Consider the following 20,918-nt stretch of genomic DNA (forward strand, 5'->3'; position numbering starts at 1 on the left):
TAATACTAATAAACATCAACTACAGTCTTCATTTACCTGACCTATAGTGGTCAAAGTTATTGATAATTGTGGTCAAATTACAATTGCCTTTATATAATCATGAACAAAAACTTCATGTACTAGGCTATATATCCATATGTGAGGCAATAGAAAGGACCTGATGGATGGGGCGCCTGGGTGGCGCAGTCGGTTAAGCGTCCGACTTCAGCCAGGTCACGATCTCGCGGTCCGTGAGTTCGAGCCCCGCGTCGGGCTCTGGGCTGATGGCTCGGAGCCTGGAGCCTGTTTCTGATTCTGTGTCTCCCTCTCTCTCTGCCCCTCCCCCGTTCATGCTCTGTCTCTCTCTGTCCCAAAAATAAATAAAAAAAAAAAAAAAAAAAAAAAAAAAAAAAAAAAAAAGAAAGGACCTGATGGCATGTATATTACCATGGCCGGTTTCTGGGACTCGGGGCTTACTTACGTGGTAGCTGTGGTTGGGGCAGGTTAGCAGACTCAGAGATACAGCACTCCGGTCTTGTCGTAGCCTTAGAGCAAAGACTGGCAATCGTCTGTTTTTAATAGGGTCCCCAAACTGAGAATGGTCTTTACATTTTTTTTTTAAGTTTATTTACTTCGAGAGAGACAGAGTGAGCAGAGGAGGGGCAGAGAGAGAGAGGGAGAGAGAGAATTCTAAGTAGGCTCCATACTGACAGCGTGGAGCCCAATGAGGGGCTCGAACCTACAAACCATGATATCATGACGAGCCGAAACCAAGAGTCAGACGTTCAACTGACTCCAGTCTTTACATTTTTAAAGAGCTGTTTAAAAAAAAAAAAAAAAAAAAAAAAAAAGAATACATGACAGAAACTACATATGAAGCAAAAAGCCTAAAATATTTACTATCTGGCTCTTTACAGAAAAAGTTTGCCAGCCCCTGCCTTTGAGATATGCGCACGGATAGCCCTGATTAATGGCATTGTTAGTGCTGGCATTCTGCTAGTAGAGAACTGCTTTTGGGTCAGGTTCAAATAGAACATCTATTTGCTTTCAAGACTACTAAGACATTATTTCATGGGCAGCAATGGTTTTGATACCTAATGTTTTTCAGCATGCTGGGAATAATAAAGGACTGAAATGGAGTGTTTCATTTAAATTTTCAGTAGCCTCCATTATCTGAATTATGGAATTCTTTAGAACTGTGTGTGGTAATGAATAATTGAGTATTTATAGAAATTGACTCCATCTACTTTCTATTTATGAAATTATAATTTTAGGAAAATGGAAAAGCACCTGATGGGCAGACCATAGCAGGTGAAGTGATGGGCCCTCAGAGACCTAGATCCAACTCTGGGAGAGAGCTTACTGATGAGGTATAATTAGATTTTTTTGTTGTTGTTCTTAAAAACATAAAATACAAAAATCATAATGAGAAGTTGAAGAAGTTCTTGAGATGAATGGCGGTGATGGTTGCACAGCATTGTGAATGTGCTTAATGCTACTGAACTATACAACGAACTATATGACTATACAACGATGGTTAAAATGGTTAAATTTTATATTGTGTGTATTTTACCAGGATTAAAATTTTTTTTAAGTTTATTGCCGTTAAGCAAAAACATGTAGAAGAAAAAATGAAAATTGATGATTTTCTTAGGTTAATGTTTATTTCTTTTTGATGCAGACAGAGAGACAGAGCATGAGGGGAGGAGGGGTAGAGGGAGAGGGACAGACCCAGAATCCGAAGCAGGCTCCAGGCTCTGAGCTGTCGGCACAGAGCCTGACGCGGGGCTCAAACTCACAAACTGTGAGATCATGACCTGAGCTGAAGTCGGACGCTTAACCGACTGAGCCACCCAGGCGCCCCATGATGATTTTCTTAGTTTACAAGATTATTTATTGATGTGTTTATTTTTAAGTGAACTCTACACCCAACATAGGGCTCAAACTCACAACCCCAAGATCAAGAGTCACATCCTCTACTGACTGGTGCCCCATTTTTGTTTCTTTAATATGCTAGGGTTTGCAACTGTAACTTAAACTTGCCTTTTTATATAATTATGATAGAATAAATGTGTTGAAAACAAGGCTCAAGTTTTATAGCAAGTGGGCTTAAAAAGAACTTGATGTTAATTATAGTTATATGTTTTTATACTTGTTAGGTAATATACAGTACAGACTCAGTGCTTCTTACCGTTAAAATTTAGTATACATCTATTGGCCAATTTATTCCGAATGAAGTTTTGAAGCAAAATCTTAGTGTCCATGTGTCTTTTCTTTTCAAGTTTATTTACGTTGAGAAAGAGAGAGAGTGCGGGGGAGGGGGCAGACAGCGAGGAAGAGAATCCCAAGCAGGCTCCTTGCTGTCAGTGCAGCGCCTGATGCGGGGCTCGAATTCACAAACCGCGAGATCATGACCTGAGCTAAAATCAGGAGTCAGATGCTTAACCAACTGAGCTACCCAGGCGCCCCTCTTTTCTTCTTTTTGAAGATTTTATTTTTTAATTTTTAAGTTTAAGTAGTCTCTACACCCAGCGTGGGGCTCAGACTCACAAGCCTGAGATCAAGAGCCACATGCTCCACTGACTGAGCCGGCCAGGTGCTCCAGTTTTCGTTTCATTTAAACACATTTTAAAAACCTATTGTACTTTGGAAAGCAGTTTGGCAGTTGGTCAAAATATTAGACATTGAGTTACCGTGACCTAGCAATTCCAGTCCTCTGTATACACCAAAGAGAAATGAAAACCTATGTCCACACACAAAATTCATAATAGCCAAAGTGTGGAAGCAACACAAACGTTCATCGCTCATGAATGGATAAATAAAATATGGTATATCCTATCCATGTGGACTATTTTCTTTTAATTTTTTTAAAATTAACATCCAGGGGCGCCTGGGTGGCTCCGTCGGTTAAGCGTCCGACTTCGGCTCAGGTCACGATCTCGCGGTCCGTGAGTTCGAGCCCCGCGTCAGGCTCTGGGCTGACGGCTCGGAGCCTGGAGCCTGCTTCCGATTCTGTGTCTCCCTCTCTCTCTGCCCCTCCCCCGTGCATGCTCTGTCTCTCTCTGTCTCAAAAATAAATAAACGTTTAAAAAAAAAAATTTAAAAAATAAATAAATAAATAAATAAAATTAACATCCAAGTCAGTTAGCATCTAGTGCGATAATGATCTCAGGAGAATCCAGTCATTGATTCATCCCCTACATGTAGCACCCAGTGCTCATCCCAACAAGGGCACGTGGCACTTCTTTTTGGCAATTTAAAAGAGTGAAGTTCTGAAACATGCTGCAGTGTGGATGAACCTTAAAAATATGGTCCTAAGTGAAAGAAGCCCGTCACAGAAGACCACGTACTGTATGTTTTGATTTATATGAAGTGTCCGGAATAGGCAAACCACGGAGACAAAATCAGATTGGTGGTTTCCAGGGGCTGGGAGGAGAGGGGAATGAGGTATGCTGTCTAATGGGCGTGGGGTTTCTTTTTGAGGTAGTGGAAATGCTCTAAACTTAAATAATGGTGATGGTTGCACAACTCCGATTTTACTCAGAATCATTGAACTGTATATACTTTAAATGAGTGCGTTTTGCAGTGTGTGAATTGTATCTCACTGAAAAAGTTGAAAAGTATTGTACACGGTACTGAAGGTATCCAGAAAGTCCTTAGCTTAAATGTTTGAGGATTTCGTAGACTCAAAAAGATAATTAAATTATAGGTCCTCTTGGTGTTGTTCTTTACCTCAGGAAATTTTAGCCAGTGTCATGATTAAAAACCTGGATACTGGCGAAGAAATCCCTTTGAGTCTTGCGGAAGAGAAACTGCCAACAGGTATTAATCCCCTCACTCTGCACATCATGAGAAGAACTAAGGAATATGTAAGGTATGGGCTATTGTTATTATTTATTCATAGTATTTCGGAGTGGTGAAGATTTCTCTGTTTATGAACTCTAACAGACCCTAATGTGGTTTCATTCAATCTTCTTTTTTTTAATTTGGAATTAAAATAGAGTTAGTTGATGTATGTATTCTTCAACATTGTTCTCCCTTAAGACCATACAGTTATTTAGAGACAATAGTATATATCTTAAATCTCATAGTATTTGGTTTCTCTTATGTATTTTTTTAAATGTTGATTTATTTATTTTTGAGAGAGACAGAGCGCATGCGCCAGCAGGAGAGAGGCAGAGAGAGGAGACGCAGAATCCCAAGCAGGCTTTGTGCTGTCAGTGCGGAGCCAGACACGGGGCTCGAACTCACTAACTGTGAGATTGTGACCTGAGCCGAAATCAAGTTGGATGCTTAACTGACTGAGCCACTCGGGCGCTCCTTGGTTTCTCTTTTAAAATGATGTACATAATACTAGAGACATTATTGAAACATGTTGAAGGTAAAAAGCCATGCAGAATGAACACCTGGTGTTCTGAAACCTTGCTTTAAGGGCCACAGATTTTAAAAGTAATTGTATTATCTTTGTAGGTCAGAAAATGGCTTCAGAGTAAGGGGATTGACTTTACTGTGCGATATATATAGATCGAAGGAATAATTATTTTGAAAGCAAATCTTAATAAAGTATAATACATGATGTGCCTGAAGAGTTAGGAGAAAGTTAATTTGTCATTTCTGTGCAGCAGGTTTTGTCCAGCAAAAAGGCTCATTGGTAGTAGGTTTTCCATGAGTTCCTAAATTGCTTTCACTTGCATTTTGTACATTATACCATGCTTAAAGATTCTATTTGATCTCTCAAGTCTAACTTCTCAGGATCATCATTTAAATGAAACTTACAAAAAGTATGTTAACAGTCTTTTTTTTTTTTCTTATTCCGAGTATCTGAGTATATAATAAGTATCCATAAGACGTTTGAGGTGATGGGGAAATGTCTTCTCTTACAATCATTTCTTCCCCTTCTTGTAGTAATGACGCAGCACAGTCAGATGATGAAGAGAAGTTGCAGTCTCAAACAACAGATACTGATGGTGGAAGGTTAAAACAGAAAACGTGAGTTACAGTGCATCCTTTTTCTTTATTCCAAGCTTTTATTTAAAAATTATGAGAATCGCCATGCTTATTTATTGAGTGAGTGAGTGAGTGAGTACACGTGAGCGGGGGGAGGGACAGAGAAAGAGGGAGAGAAAGAATCCCAAGCAGACTCCTCCCTGTCAGACAGAGCAAAGCCTGACCGGGCTCGATCCCACAAACTGTGAGATCGTGACCTGAGCCGAAATCAAGGGTCGGACACTTAACCGACGGAGCCACCCGGGCGCCCCTGCCCTACTGCTTTCAGTCTGTGTCCCATCTAGTGTATATGTCTGTCTACCACCACCACTTCCTACCCCCAGCCAATGGATGACGAATTACTTGGGGCTGTATTATTGGTCATTTCTATAGTATCTGAGAAATGCTAAATGATCAATAAATTTTGCATCATGCCTGGATTATTTTTCTGACAGTAGATATGAGAAGTGTTCGTAGAGGGACATGATTGTCCTTGAAGTTGCTCTCAAATCCTATTTGTTTTTCTAAACCCAACTAACACAATTTTTCCTAACTTCTCCAGTTCATAGTAAATTTGCTTGTCTCAATTTCAGTGGCACCTACGGTCTACGTAACTTACATTTCCCCTTTATTTTATTTTAAATTGTTTTCTAATTTTAAAAAACGAGATAAATGGGGGCTAAATAACTAAATCATATGTTGCAAAAGGATTGTGATCATGCCATCCCTCTGTTTCCCTCGCAAACGTCAAGACAATGGTGGGCATGTAGATTTTGCTTCATTATACACCAGTCACTTATTTGACAATAATTCAGTTTAGGGTCCAAAGCAAATCTCCACTCTAGTCTGATCTTTTCCTAGTGTGGAAAGAAAGCATTGAGAATTCTTCGAAAAGATTTACCCACAGTGCAGGGATAGGATGAAAGCTCAGGTGTCTGGAACTTGGTTGTCAGCAATGGCAACTAACAGGAATAGGAAACATTAGGAATTATGAAGGAGATGGGTAAACATCCAGGAGAGCTGTCCCTTACTCCATTCATTTAAGCTCATTATTTTTCTTTTTGCTTTTTTTTTTTTAATTTTTAAAAAATGTTTATTTATTTGAGAGAGAAGTGCCCCAAAGCTCATTAGTTTTCCAAAAGAAAAGCTCCTTAGGTTTATTCAAAGCCACTGTACTTACTTTTTACATAATTTTTTAATATCTGGTTATCTGGTTCGTCTGAGCTCCCGGCAAAATAAAAGTAGCAAACTGTGACAGCAGGTAAGTCGACACATAAGAATGTCAGGTCATGGGGTGCCTGGGTGGCTCAGTCGGTTAAGCATCCGACTTCAGCTCAGGTCATGATCTCACGGTTCGTGGGTTCGAGCCCGACATAGGACTCTGTGCTGACAGCTTGGAGCCTGAAGCCTGCTTCGGATTCTGTGTCTCCCTCTCTCTCTGTTCCTCCCCTGCTCGTGCTCTGCCTGCCTTCCTCTCTCTCTCTCTCTCTCAAAAATAAACATTAAAAAAAAAAAAAAAAAAGAATGTCAGGTCATATTTTGATTGCAAGGAGCACCTGGGTGGCTCAGTCTGTTAAATGCCTGATTTTGGCTCAGGTCACGATCTCATAGTTAGTGAGATTGAGCCCCGCATCAGGCTCTGTGCTGGCAGCATGGAGCCTGCTTAGGATTCTCTCTCTTCCTCTCTTTCTCTCTGCCCCTTCCCTGCTTGTGCTCTCTCAAAATAAATAAACATTTCAAAAAATAAATAGAGGAAAATGGAAAATGAAAGCCTTTCATACTTTTACCCCCAGAAATAATCTGTGTGAATAATTAGGTGTATTCTCCATAGAATGTTTTCCCTCACAAAAGTGGAAATAATACTGTGCGTCTGGTTTGTCGGCTTGCTTCTTTTGCCCCCCCCCCCCTTTTTTAAGTAGGCTCCATGCCCAATGTGGGGCTTGAACTCACGACCCTGAGATGCGCTACTGACTGAGCCAGCCAACCACCCCTGTTGGCTTGCTTTTTTAAAATCTCTAATATGTAATGGACATATCTTCATATCAGTACCAATAGTAAATTTATTGTATTCTTTTTATCAGCCAGATATGGGGGTTCAGTGCTGCAGACACCATCGTTAAGAAGACAATCTTAGTCTCTGCCCTCATAGAGCTTCCAGTTAAATAAGAGAAATAGATACTAAATATAATTACACAGATAAATCTAACTACATTTGTAGTAATTGCAGTAAAAAAATGTATGGGGTACTCTGGGAGTATAAAACAGGAAAACCTGCTCTAAAGAGTCAAGGAGGGCTTTTGTGAGAAATCTCTACTTTCTACACTTTGTTAATAATGCTGTAGTGAACATCTTTGTATATGTAGCTTAGCAAGTCTTTCAGATACTGTCCTTAATATCATGAGCTCCCATGAATTGGTAAAAATTTACTCCTGTAAATTTTGCTTTGGTTTTAGATATCATTTATGTACTGTGCTTTGTTTTTTATAATCTTAATGTATGAAATTTGAGACCAAGATTATTTAAAAAGCAATAAATAAGTCCTATTTATGGAAGTGTGAGATGCATACTTGCATTACATTGTGTTTGGGAATGCCTCCTGGGAAAGCTCAGCCTGACTGTATTGCTTTCAAACACCCAAACTGAAAGAGAAGAGACAAAGGGCCATCAGAGGGTACCAAACATCCTATTCTGTAAATAAATACCTCTTTATAGCTTATTTTTATTGATAAAATGTGTTTTTAAGGATTACGCTTTAAAGCTGTCTTCTCAAAGCAATTCTCATTGCAGATTCATGGCCTCACCCCAGACCCTCTAAATCAGATGATCTACAGATGGATCTCAAGTTCATGCACTTTAAACACTCTCCTCCCACTCCATCCCCACCAATTCATTATTCACCATTGAAAAGCCAGTGCTCTTAGAGTATGATATTGTACTTTGGGAAGAAGTGTCTGTATTTTCTTTGTAGTCATATTGGCTTCTATATATTTATTCCATAGACAAGGGATAGAGGAACTCAAAGACCTACTATTTACGTTAAAAAGAAGTTATTTCAAAATACATACTTGTCACAGCTAATGAGATTATCTGTGAATTGTTGAATTTTTACAGTTAGTTAATAAGAAATAATTTTGTTGTTTTTGTAATTTTGGTAAGGACTCAACTAAAGAAGTTCTTAGGAAAATCAGTAAAGAGAGCAAAGCACCTTGCAGAGGAATATGGTGAACGTGCTGTAAATAAAGTTAAAAGCGTTAGAGACGAAGGTAAGTGAAATAGAACATTGCAACTGAATATTTAAATGATTTGTAATTGTCCAAATTTAGCCTGTAGTTTATAAGAAACATTCTATTTTGTTGAAAGTAATAAGCCTTTATAGCTAACACCTTAGCATTTCAGTAAGTCATGTTACTCTAGATATCTATCACTTAATTTTATGAACAGGAAGAAAAAGAAATTTGTGCATCTTAAACATGAATTTGTACGTACTTTGTGGCAACCTGGAAGAGTTGTAATAATCAGTTGTAAACTAGCTATCTGAGGCTATTTAATTTTTTTTTTTAATGTTTATTTACTTTTGAGACAGAGTGAAAGAGAGACAGAGGCATGAGCGGGGGTGGGGCAGAGAGAGGGAGACACAGAATCCAAAACAGGTTCCAGGCTCTGAGCTATCAGCACAGAGCCCGATGCGGGGCTCAAACTCATGAACCGCGAGATAATTACCTGAGCTGAAGTCAGATGCTCAACTGACTGAGCTACCCAGGTGCCCCAAGGCTATTTAGTTTTTGTAAACATTTTCAAAATTAGGTAAATTTTCTGAATTGCACAGATCTTAACTTCCTGTGCCTTTGTTGTACTCATTTGCTTTATTTAATAAGCACTAACATAGTAGTTATTTTGTGCCAGTGTTCTAAGCATTTTCACCTATATTAACTCATTTAATCTTCATAAAAGCCCTAAGAGGTAAGTACTGTTATTACCCCCTTTTATAGATGAGAAAACCGAGGCACAAAAAGGTCCAGTGCTATAGCTGTGGTCATACAGATGATAAATGACAAAGCTGGATTTGGACCTAGACAATCTGGCACCAGATTCCATGCTCTTAACTAATATGCTATTTAGTAATAGATTTTGCTTTCCCATTTAATGAATTTTCTTAGTAAACAATGGATATGAAAATATGATAGTAGCTATATATCTATGTTAGCTAGTGATGATTTTTATATTGCTTTTCTATTCAGTGTTTCATACTGATCAAGATGATCCTTCATCGAGTGATGATGAAGGAATGCCATACACGCGACCAGTCAAATTCAAAGCAGCGCATGGTTTCAAAGGACCTTATGATTTTGATCAGATCAAAGTGGTGCAAGATCTTAGTGGTGAGCATATGGTAAGAAACGTTTATATTTTTCAGGATTCTGTTTTCATTGAGAGGAGTACTTTGGCTTCTATAAAGGCAATCCTTTGTTATATATGTAATTTTTCTAAACTGACTCAAGAAGAATAAATTGATATTAACATGATTTGATGACTTCAGAGTCTCTCTCCGAATTACTGTTCAAGAAGTGAACGTTATTGAATAAGTCAACTCTAAGCTCGTATCTTTAAGAAAGCTATGTAAAGGTACCAAATTTGAAAGAGTTAAATTTACAAGGTGGTCTATCACACTTTGGAAGACATTTAAAATGTTCCCTGGGTATATTTTAAATAATTAACAAATATTTCAGTAGTTCGATGTATTTTGTAAGATGGCGGCTAAAACCAGGAGAGAGAGGTACAAGTTTTCTATCAGTTAAAATGTACCAATGATATTGCAGTTGCCCCTTTAAAATGCTAGGAACACAGGGAAGGTGGTACTGAACTCAGAATTGGACAGATGATGCTATGGCTCCTTGATCAGGGAATCTATGTATCTATTTAGATTTTAACTCTAAAATTTGGCTTAATTGGAAGGAAGCAACCATAAACCTATCAGATGGCAGCCAGATTGGAATTTAAACTTTGGTGCTTATAATCTACATATGAAATGTTTGACTTGATTATAGTCATGTCCTTAAGGAACTGATGAATTTTTTTGTACTGTTTTAATTCACTTTCATTACTTCCAGTTTTAAGTAAAATCTCATTGTAGTAGGTTCCAAGTAACAAATTTTTTTTTTTACAAATTTTTTAATATACTTGAATTTTGTGGAAATCAGTGTTATTCCAGTAAATGAGCTGTTGCCTCTAACTTGGAAAATCTTTTTTTGTTTTTTAAAGGGAGGAGTATCTTTTTTTTTTTTTAAGTTTATTTATTAAGTGATCTTTATACCCAACACGGGGCTCTAACTCACAATCCTGAGACCAAGAGTCGCATGCTCTCCCAACTGAGTCAGCCAGGCACCCCATAACTTGGATAATCTTTTTGTTCTGCATAGGTATGTGTTGTAATAGTAGACATAACAGTATTTCTTGTAATAACGTTTGGCTTTTCCAATTTAAGGGTTTATATTCGTTAACCACCCCCCAACACACAGACACATACACACACACACACACACATACACACACACACACACACACACACACACACTCCCCTATTGTTAGCAGTATCAGGGAATTCTAGCCATATACTCTGAAACCTTGTTTCTGGGGGGAAAAAAACAGGAATGAGACCACAGCATTTCAATACTTATAAATGCCCAGTGCCATGAGGGTCCCTGCTAAGGTGGCCCTTACATTTCCCTCAGCCTTGAGCAGGAGTGCTAGTGCTAGCCTGAGGGCTCTGCCTCTTCCGATCCCACTTCCCCCTTATGTTCAGCTAGGAGACTGAGATCCCAAACTAAGACCTGTGGGGTTTTTTTAATGTTTATTTATTTATTTCGAGAGAGAAAGAATATCCCACATGGGGTCCACGCTGAGAGCCCAGAGCCCAACATGGGGGTCGATCTTATGAACCATGAGATCATGACCTGAGCCAAAATCAAGAGTCAGACGCTTAACCGACTGAGCTACCCAGGCGTCCCAGGATTTGTTTTTACAGTGATTCGTGGCCACCTCACAACTCCATTTCCATTAATATGTGGATATGGCTTGGGGCTTTGAAGTTGTTAGTTTAGGTTATGGTAAATTACTATTTTATCCCGCCTTTCTCCTAAAAGTTCCTCTTTGTGCTGTTGTAGCATCATTGGACTATTGGCCTTAAGTGGTGTTAGTAATGTGAGCCTTACCTTAGTATGTATAATTTAGCATAATTCCTTACTTTGGCTTAAAAATAATGTTTCAGCTCTTAGGGGCACGTGAATGGCTCAGTCAGTAGAGCATGCAACTTGATCTCGGGTTTGTAAGTTCAAGCCCTATGTTGGGTGTAGAGATTACTTAAAAATAAAACCTGAGGGGTGCCTGGGTGTCTCATTCGGTTAAGTGTCCAACTCTTCGTTTTGGCTCAGGTCGTGATCTCACTCCATGAATGAGTGAGACCCAGGATCAGGTCTTGGGATTGAGCCCCACATCTGGCTGTGTGCTGACTATGTGGAGCCTGCTTGGGATTCTCTGTCTCCCTCTTCTCTCTGCCCCCCCCAAAATAAATAAACTTAAAAAAAATAATAAAATCTGAAAGAAAATAACGTTTCAATTTTTAAAGTAATAACTTTGAGCCTTCCTTTCTTTTCATAGGGAGCCGTTTGGACCATGAAATTTTCTCACTGTGGCCGATTACTTGCCTCAGCTGGACAAGACAATGTAGTGAGAATATGGGCCTTAAAAAATGCTTTTGACTATTTCAACAATATGCGAATGAAATACAATACTGAAGGTATTTTTCACTTATTTGTGGGCTTTAAAACTCTAGAGACATCTGGTATTTTTACATTTTAGGTATAATGCTCTTTTATCTGGCAACCATTTGCAGCAATCACTACTTTTCATAATAGCCACAAACCCAAAAGTAGACAGAAGTCAACACCGAAAAATCATCTAAATCCCCTGAAAAACGCTACCACAAAGTTTTTGACTTGATCCCTTTTGAGGTGTAGTGCAGGGTTTATTTCATCAACCATTGGGAACAAGGTTACTTGGTGTCCCCTGGCAACCTTTAGTTCTATCCTGGATTAAAATGAAAGACCTGATAACTCTAGAAAAAGAATGAGAATAATAATATCCATCCAATAATAAAGATAAAGGAGACATAGCCATGAAAAGTAAATGTGATTTGTCGTACATCGAAGGGTATATGATAAAAGGTTAAATGGAAAAGAGAAACCTCAGAGAGTGATGTATGTACACAATGATTACAACTGTGAAATCTTTCTGTATATTGGTAACTTATCAGGAACGTCTGTTGAATCAATGTAAATAGAAGCTTTATGTTTATGGGATTCTTTTCTCATAATTACATAACTCCAATACATTTTCTCCACAAACCTGTCCCTTCCCCAGTCAACTAAGGCTGCAACAAGAAATTAAGGGATGGGAGAAAGGAGAATCAGTGGCCATGGGCTGGAGTATAGAGTATATTTGAAGCACCAATTTGAGGAACATAGAAACCCAGGGAGATCCACTAAACTGGCAAACGAGGCCCTGTACACTTTAGTAGCCCTGTGGGTATTGCTTGCATTATGTTATGATACATAATTGAAGATGATAACGGGTTGGCAAAAAGTTAAGCTATGTTTACGATACATTTCTTTTATTGCCCTGCCTGGAACAGAAAGACTAAGTGGCCCTCGAGACTTCTACTAACCTAGACCCTTTGTGCCCCTTTATTGTTCATCTTTGTATTCACTACGAATAATGAGGATCTAACAGTATTTTATTAAAGTGGGAATATGGCTTATAAAGATTTTTTGATTGAAAGTGATAAAAACAATATTTTGGTGTCTAACGAGTCAACGCTTCATTTATTTTGAAAATGTATTTTCTCAGAGCACCTGGCTGGCTCAGTCAGTAGAGCCTGCAACTCTTGATCTCAGGGTCGAGAGTTCGAGCCCCACATTAGGCATGGAGCCTATTTTTAAAAAATGTGTTTTTTCAGAATATTACATTCTACAACTATTAATTAGGTGTTACTATGTCATTATTTCTGATTGATGTTTTGTGTGTGTGTGTGTGTGTGTATACACATATGCCTTTTTATCATTATGTTGTTTTTAGGACGTGTGTCTCCATCACCTTCTCAGGAAAGTCTGAACTCATCAAAGTCTGATACAGATACAGGGGTATGTTCTTTATTTAATAGTTACTAATATAATTTGATTTGTTTCCCATGAAGTGCCTTATCGTCTATTAGAAATTGTAGTTCATGAAAGCACTTAATGTAAAATTAAGATATGTTAGAAACAAAAGTTTTTTTCTATTAGAATTAGTAAATGAAAATTTGTGATATTGAAAAGTTGTCATACAGTGAATGATACTACTCAAGCTACCAAACTACCAATGTTAACTTAAATAAAACAAAATCCCCTCCCCTCAAATCCATGTTAGAATTTAAAAAAATAATGGATACTGAGTAAGGGGTGATTAAGGAAAGAAAAAAAGATACTAAACTATTTAGATTTTTCTACCTTTTTGGTTTAATAAATGCTTTATCACACTTTCAGGTACTTTAAAATATCTTGATTTTCATTTGGTCTCAGAGCTGGAAGGTCAAATATAACCAATTTTAAACCTAAAAAGCAGAATGGAAGGATTATTATTCTGAGCTCTTCCCTGTGCTTCGTGTGTATTGATCTACACAGGAATGATACAAAGAACCTAAAATGTCCACGTGCTCAGCAGTATTTTCCTGGGGTCTCATTGGCTCTGTAGTGTTTGACACTATTCCCCACTCTAAACTTACTCTTCTCAGCTTTCTATGGTTCTGTTTTCCCTCGTTCTCTTCCTATATGCATGCCGTCTCTTCCTCTTCCTCCCACTTAAATGTTGCTGTTTCTCAGGGTTGTGTCCTTGGCCATCCTCATTTGACATATTCATTCATTGCCTCCAGTCCTGAACTGGCTTTACCTTCATAATTCCTGTTTCCTTTTAATAGCTGTATGGTTTTTAAACAAGGATGAGATCTTATTGGGCATGCTGCCCTTTTCACATAACAATATATAGAGAATCTTGGGGCGCCTGGGTGGCTCAGTCGGTTAAGCGTCCGACTTCGGCTCAGGTCATGATCTCACGTTGTGAGTTCAAGCCCTGCATCAGGCTCTGTGCTGACAGCTCAGAGCCTGGAGCCTGCTTGGGATTCTGTGTCTCCCTCTCTCTCTGTTCCTCCCCTGCTCGCACTCTGTCTCTCTCTCTCTCAAAAATAAAGATTAAAAAAAAAACACAATATATAGAGAATCTCTCCATCAGCACATTCACCACGCACGTCAATGAATAGGTCTCAAACTGAAGTCCCTTGACAAATGTTCTTTGACTGCTTGTTACGTGTGCCAGATACTGCTAGATTCTGCAAATCCAGTGAGACCTAGTCTTTGGCCTCAAGGGCTATGCCAACTAGTGAAATAGTATATACCCACAGTTCTAGTATTGGATGGGAATACTCTTCGGAGGGTACTACACAAGTATAGGAGGTATCCTTATGAATCAGCGCGTGAGGAAAAGCTTTCTGGAGGCTTTGTGAGTGAGCCAGGAGTTAACTGTGTGAGAGAAGGAAGGAAGGGGTTCATCAGAGCGAGTAGCGAGTGCCCAGGCCTGGAGGCCAAAACAGCATGGCACGTGAACGGTGCTACCACAAGTTCCAAGCGGCTAGAGCAGAGTGGGCCTGTGTGAGAGTTGGAGGAGAGGCGGGCAGGGTTAGGATTTTACATGACCTTTTGTGTGTTAAGACATTTGGACTTTGTCCTGCAGGCTGCTGGGGGAACAAGGGTTTGAAGGATTTCGATCAGGAGCTTAATTAAAATGTTCAGATTTTTGCGGCACCTGGGTGGCTCGGTCAGTTAAGCATCTGACTTCGGCTCAGGTCAAGATCTCACAACTCATGAGTTCGAGCCCCACATCGGGCTCTGTGCTGACAGCTCAGAACCTGGAGCCTGCTTCACATTCCGTGTCTCCCCTCTCTCTGCCCCTCCCCCGTGCTCGCTCGCTCGCTCGCTCTCTGTCTCTCAAAAATAAACACTGAAAAAATTTTTTTTAACGTTCAGATTTTTGTTTCAGAAAGAGCATTCTGGTAGCGCTGGAAAGGATTGATTAGATCGGGGCTCCAGGCTAGAGACAGGGAGACCACCTAAGAGGTTACCAACCCAGGAGAGAAACAGTACTTCGATTATGAAGCAGTGGGTCTAGAAACCATAAAGATGAGCTGAATTTGAGAGATGTGAAAGAAGTCGGACCTCTGGCACTAGGTGACCGACTAGGTGGGGAGGCAGATGGTAGCCAAGGATGAGTGTCAGCTGTCCAGATTGGGTAACTGGCTAGGTGTTGAATGGTCACTTATGGAGATATTTGTATCACCTACCCACAACCCTGCCTCTCTCTTTTGAGCCGCCTTTTTTTTTTTTTTTTTCAGTTTTTCATCTTTTTTTTTTTTCTTTTTAAGTTTATTTATTTATTTTTGAGAGAGAGAGAGCAAGCAGGGGAGGGACAGAGAGAAAGAATCCCAAGCAGGCTCTGCACTGTCAGCACTGAGCCCAACATGGGGCTCGAACCCACAAACTGAGATCATGACCCGAGTCAAGATCAGACAGTTAACCAACTGAGCCACGCAGGTGCCCTTTGTGAGCCTTCTTTAATGGCATTACCATCCATAAGTTCCTTTTCTAACTCAGTCAGAAAATACTCCATTACTTATTTTTTTCCTTACCCACATATGAAATTAGTTATAAATTTCTATCCACGCTTCCTCCACCTACAAATGCCCACAGAATCCGTCCCCTCGTTCCCCATTGTCACTCACGTTATCTAGGTCCTGAATACCCATTTAAATGTTTGCTGTAGCCTCCTAATTGCTTTTCTGGTCTGTACCCAGTTCATTTTCTCTGCCGTCCCCAGCTTTTTGTCAAAATAATAGATCTGATGCCATTTTGTGGTTTAAAATCTTCCAGTGGCTCCTTGTCACCTGCAGGATAAGGTCCTTCCTGATCTTGCCTCATCTTACCTTTTTAACTCCGCTCTAATTCCCTGGTGCCTATGTATCCTACTTGCCTTACCGAACGTAGGTCTGTCCTTACCCTACGGTATCTATCACTCCCGTGCCTTCGTCTTCGGTGTCTGCTTTGCCGGCAGCGCCCTCCCTGCCCCATTTCCTCACGGGGCTGAGCCCGGCTCATCCTTCGGGATTCAGTACACACACACACACACACACACACACACACACACACACACACACACACAAGGATTCAGTTCAAATCTCTTCTCTTCTTCTCTTATTATCTTCCTTGAATCAAGCAGGCAAAATTGTCCCTGATTTGTGTTCTGACAGAACATTACAGGTCCTTTGACACTGTTATTACTTACGAGTTTGTCTCACTGGTTAGACTCTAGGCTGATTTAAGGCAAAAAAGTGTACTTCCCAGATTTTAGTGTCCTTGGAACCTGACCTGGTGCCTTACTGTGGTGGGCCCGAATCGGTGTTGGATTCCTGCTTCTGTGCTTCGTTCCTGCCCTCCTTTATCTGGATGCCTGCGGTGCTCCCTTCTTTCTATTCAAAGCTTGCCCAGTCTTCAAGGCCTACTTCCTTCATGAAGCTTTCCCTGACTAATGTAGCGGTACAGATTTTAACCACTTTGCTTTAGGGAAAAGGGTTTGCTTTTATTAGTTTAATTCCCCATAAGGTTTCCAGACATCGACGACCACTAAAAATGGGAACTATTTGCACCACCTTGTGTTATGCTTATTTCAACAACCCTACCGACAGACTTCCTTAACTATGTCCATCCACCGCACCCCATCCCCCAAAAGACCCAAGTAACTCCCGATCTTGTTTGAAAACAGTCCTTTTAAATAAGGAGTGTAGTATTTCTTTGACACCAAAGTAGTGACCCCTGGAGTACTGTGCTTTTTTCCTGTGGCAGTGGAGTAGCATTTGTATCTGTTGTCTTCAGGAAAAGATTGGTGCTCCTTCGCTTTGGTCATTCTATTTGGAGACCGTTAGAAGGATCCTCTACTTCATATGCCTTTGGAGTGTGGTATCTGCTATTATCTTTGAACCTAGCGTTAGCTGCAGTGAGGGGCAGTATACACGGCGTAGCTTATTCATTTTTTTATTTTCCTGATGTGTGTGTTCTTTCCTCTTTTCTCGTGATAGTGATATATTTATTTTTCCACCTGCATCCTCATTTTCGTTAGCATTCATGTAAAATAGAATACCCAAAAGTACCTATTGTACAGTTGGGCATACAGACCAGCACACCCAAGATCACGGACCTGCTCATTGGTCATGCCATGCCTAGAATTCTGCCTCTTATGCTCTCCATTCCTGTTGATTTTCAAAAGTAGCTCCGTTGAAGTAAGGAAGAAAGGAAGAAGGCATGCCTCGTTTGCTCCATTACGCTAGAGATTTTGTAAAATCTCTCCTTGACACTAGGTGTTGTAACTATGTGGTTTACCTAGAAATGGGTGCTTTTCTTGGGTTAAATCTATGTTTGGTGTGCTTGATTAGTGGAACATTAGTATGGGTGTTCTAGCATTTAACTGCTGCTTTGAATTTTTCAGAGATTGTAGGGGAGGAAAAAGTTCGCTCTACTCTCTGAGGTTCTGCAGCCAGGATTTTGCAGCTAGGATCCGTGAATAACCTGACAAAAGACAGATTCGTAGGAGAAACAGTTTATTATACATGCATATGGAGGCCCTCATAGAAGAATAGTGAATACCTAAAGAAGCAATTAGACCCAGGGGCTCATACATCATTTTGACAAAAGCAGTAAGTTTGTGGAGAAGTGACAACACAAAGGAGGTGAGGGGTTGGGCTTTAGGTATAGTAAATTGTGACCAGGTAAAAATCTTGGGGGAAACTAATGGAAGATGAAGATTATTTAGTACTGTCTCCAGAGGTAAGCTTTATTCTCCCATTCCTGGCAAAGAAGAGGTGAAGGGGAGATACCTTCACAAAGAGAATTTCATGCTCTGCTTTCAGGTAGAAGCGGGGAGAGCAGATACCTTTTCTTGTGTCTGTTTCTTTTCAGTTGCCTTCAGCTCAAAATAATCTTTATGCAAAGGGAATATTTGAGGTCACACAATCTGATCTCCTTCAAGATTATTTGGACATAAAACTTGGATTAAGGGGGGGTGAGAGGTAATTTTTGTGAAATTGTACATGTATAGCATTTTATTAAAAATATGCATTGGTTTAGCTTTGGTTCAGTCAACAACAATTATTACATTTCTACAGTGTGTTAGGCACTGAAAATATAAAGGAGCCATGGACAGTTCCTGTCAAGGAGCCCTGTGTGGCAAAAAACCAGTATCAATGGTGATAATATATGTCCAAAGCAGAATTAAGTATCATTTTCCCTAGATAGCCCCTCCTTTGATAGTGTACTTGATGTCAGTTAATTAACACCCGTATCTTCCCCGAGTTAGAAACTGTGTTCACTGTTTAGTCTTCTCTCCCTTCAACGTTTGCTCATTCATCAAATCCCGCCCACTTGATCTCAGAAATGTCTTTGGAATCTGGCCATTCCTTTCATTTCCACTGTTATAATCTGGGCCTTTATCTCTTACTTGGACCATGATAGTTATTCTCCCAGATTCCAGTCTTTCATCCTCACTGCTAACAGAATTACTTTCCTATAAAACACATCTGATCATGTTCCTTTCCTGTTTAAGTACTGCTTTTAGTTCTCTCTTTTTTTCCTACAGATTTAAGTCCAAATTCCTTAGTTTGGCTCAGTCTTTCAGAGATCAGCCTGACCTCAGCTGTCATTGTTATTTTTCACCCTTCCCTCTCGCAAACCTTATGTTCTGAACTCACTCGGTTGTTCATTGTTGCCCCAACAAAAATGTCAAACCCTTTGTTGATTGAGTATATTTACTACTCGCCTTTGCCTGGCCAATTCGTTTAAGAGTCAAGTCTCCTCGCTTGAGCATTTCTTGCTTTGCCCAGTGCATAAGTATTCATATACTCTCTCACTGTCCTCATGATACTTTGCTCATATTTCTTTTAAAGGCACTCACTATATAATACATCAGTTTATGTAACAACAGCTAACATTTTATGAGCCCTTATTCTGTGCCATGTGCTTTGCTAAGTGCAGTTGATATCTTATCTCGTTTAACCTCACAATAGCCCTGGTACTGTTGTGAGGTACTGTTAAGAGTCCTGTTTTACAGATGAGGAAGGCTGAGAGATGTTAAGCAACTCACCGGTTTCACACAGTTGGTATATCGCGTCAGAGTTAGAACCCATCTCTGACCTGTCTTGAAAAACTTATGCTGTTAACCATTATGCTCCACTGATTGTCATTGTAAGGTCTAGCACTGTGTCTTCATTTAGTCCATAAATATTTATTGAGGGCTTACTATGTATTCATCAGTGTTGTAGGAAATCGAGGCTATATAGTAGTGAGCAAAAGAGACAAAAATATCTTTTGTGAAGCTTAAATTTTAGTGGTGGGAGACAGAGAAACAAAATACATAGTTTTGTGATTATTAGAAAGTGGTAAGTTTCGTAGATGAAAATAAAGCAGATAAAGTGAGGTAACAGGGAATAAATAAGGTGGGTGAGCAAAGCTTCACCCAGAGGTGGTCATTTGAGCAGAATCTGAAAGAAGTGAGGGAGTGATCATGTGGCTGTCTTGCATTCCAGGTAGAGGGAATGGCAAATGAGTTCTGGTGTGTTCCAGAAACAGCATTATTGGGGGGATGGGGGATGGGTGAAATAGGTGATGTGGATAAAGGAGTGCACTTGTTGTGATGAGCACCGAGTGATGTATGGAACTGTTGAATTATTGTACACCTGAAACTAACATAACACGGTATGTTAACTAACTGGAATTAAAATAAAAACTTAAGCCAAAAAAACCCAAAAAAAACCATCAAGAGCATTGAGGCCTGAGTAGCCAGAGCTAGTGAGCAAGGGGGGAAGGTAGTAGAAAATGAAGTCACAGGGGTGCCTGGGTGGCTCAGTTGGTTGAGCGGCTGACTTCAGCTCAGGTCACGATCTCGAGCTTGGTGAGTTCGAGCCCCGCATCGCACTCTGTGCTGACAGCTCAGAGCCTGGAGTCCGCTTTGGATTCTGTGTCTCCCTCTCTCTCTGCCCCTCCCCAGCTCACACTCTATCTCTCTCAAAAATAGACATTAAAAAATGTATTTTTTAATTAAAAGAAAAGAAAAAATGAAGTCACAAGAGGTGTGGAGGGGCAGTCGATTTGCAAGCCAATGCAAAGACTGTGTCTTTTACTCTGAGAAAGATGGAAGCCAGTGAAGGGTCTTTGAACAGAGAATATGACATAATCTGATATATTGTAAAAGGTTCCTTCTGTCTTTTAAGTACTGAGACTAGATCATAAGAAGGTAAGAAGTGTCTTATTTTGTTATCTCAGATAATTAACACAGTTATCTGGTATATAGTCAATGTAATAAATATCAAAAGGCTTACAAGTTTTCATAGCAGTCCAGCTTTAAAATGACATTTTTAGATAACCAGGATATTTGAATATGGATTAGACATTAGATGATACGAATGATATTTTTTAGGTGTGATAATGGCATGGTAGTTATATTTAAAAGAGCGCTTATTAGTTGGAAATACATAAAGCCCATGAGCATTTACTGGTAACAACAGTGTTTAGGTCTTGCTTTAAGTGTTGCAGCAAAAATAAACAAAACTTAAAAGTGGGAGAGTGCTAAAACAACATGAGTAAGATACTGATAATCATTAAAGCAGGTGATGTATGTATGGGTTTGTTATACCATTTATTACATTATTCTGTTTCGGTGTATGTTTGAAATGGCCATAATAAAGTTTTATATATGTTTATATGGAGATATAAATATATGGTGATTTAGAAGGTCTAAATCTCTCTCTAGGTGTAGATATCTATAGAGAG

General features: G+C 39.6%; 1 protein-coding gene across 1 annotated transcript in view; it reads left to right on the plus strand.

The window, feature by feature from the left end:
- Positions 1 to 20,918, plus strand: part of WDR44 (WD repeat domain 44) — an 80,809-nt gene that overhangs the window by 42,656 nt on the left and 17,235 nt on the right. The window contains exons 6-12 of the mRNA XM_007091734.3: positions 1,254 to 1,349; positions 3,717 to 3,853; positions 4,885 to 4,968; positions 8,122 to 8,228; positions 9,204 to 9,355; positions 11,620 to 11,758; positions 13,096 to 13,160. Of these exons, the coding sequence (XP_007091796.2) occupies positions 1,254 to 1,349; positions 3,717 to 3,853; positions 4,885 to 4,968; positions 8,122 to 8,228; positions 9,204 to 9,355; positions 11,620 to 11,758; positions 13,096 to 13,160 (780 nt within the window). The remainder of the gene's footprint in view (positions 1 to 1,253; positions 1,350 to 3,716; positions 3,854 to 4,884; positions 4,969 to 8,121; positions 8,229 to 9,203; positions 9,356 to 11,619; positions 11,759 to 13,095; positions 13,161 to 20,918) is intronic.

Source organism: Panthera tigris, chromosome X (assembly GCF_018350195.1).
Source record: "Panthera tigris isolate Pti1 chromosome X, P.tigris_Pti1_mat1.1, whole genome shotgun sequence".
NCBI lineage: Eukaryota > Metazoa > Chordata > Mammalia > Carnivora > Felidae > Panthera > Panthera tigris.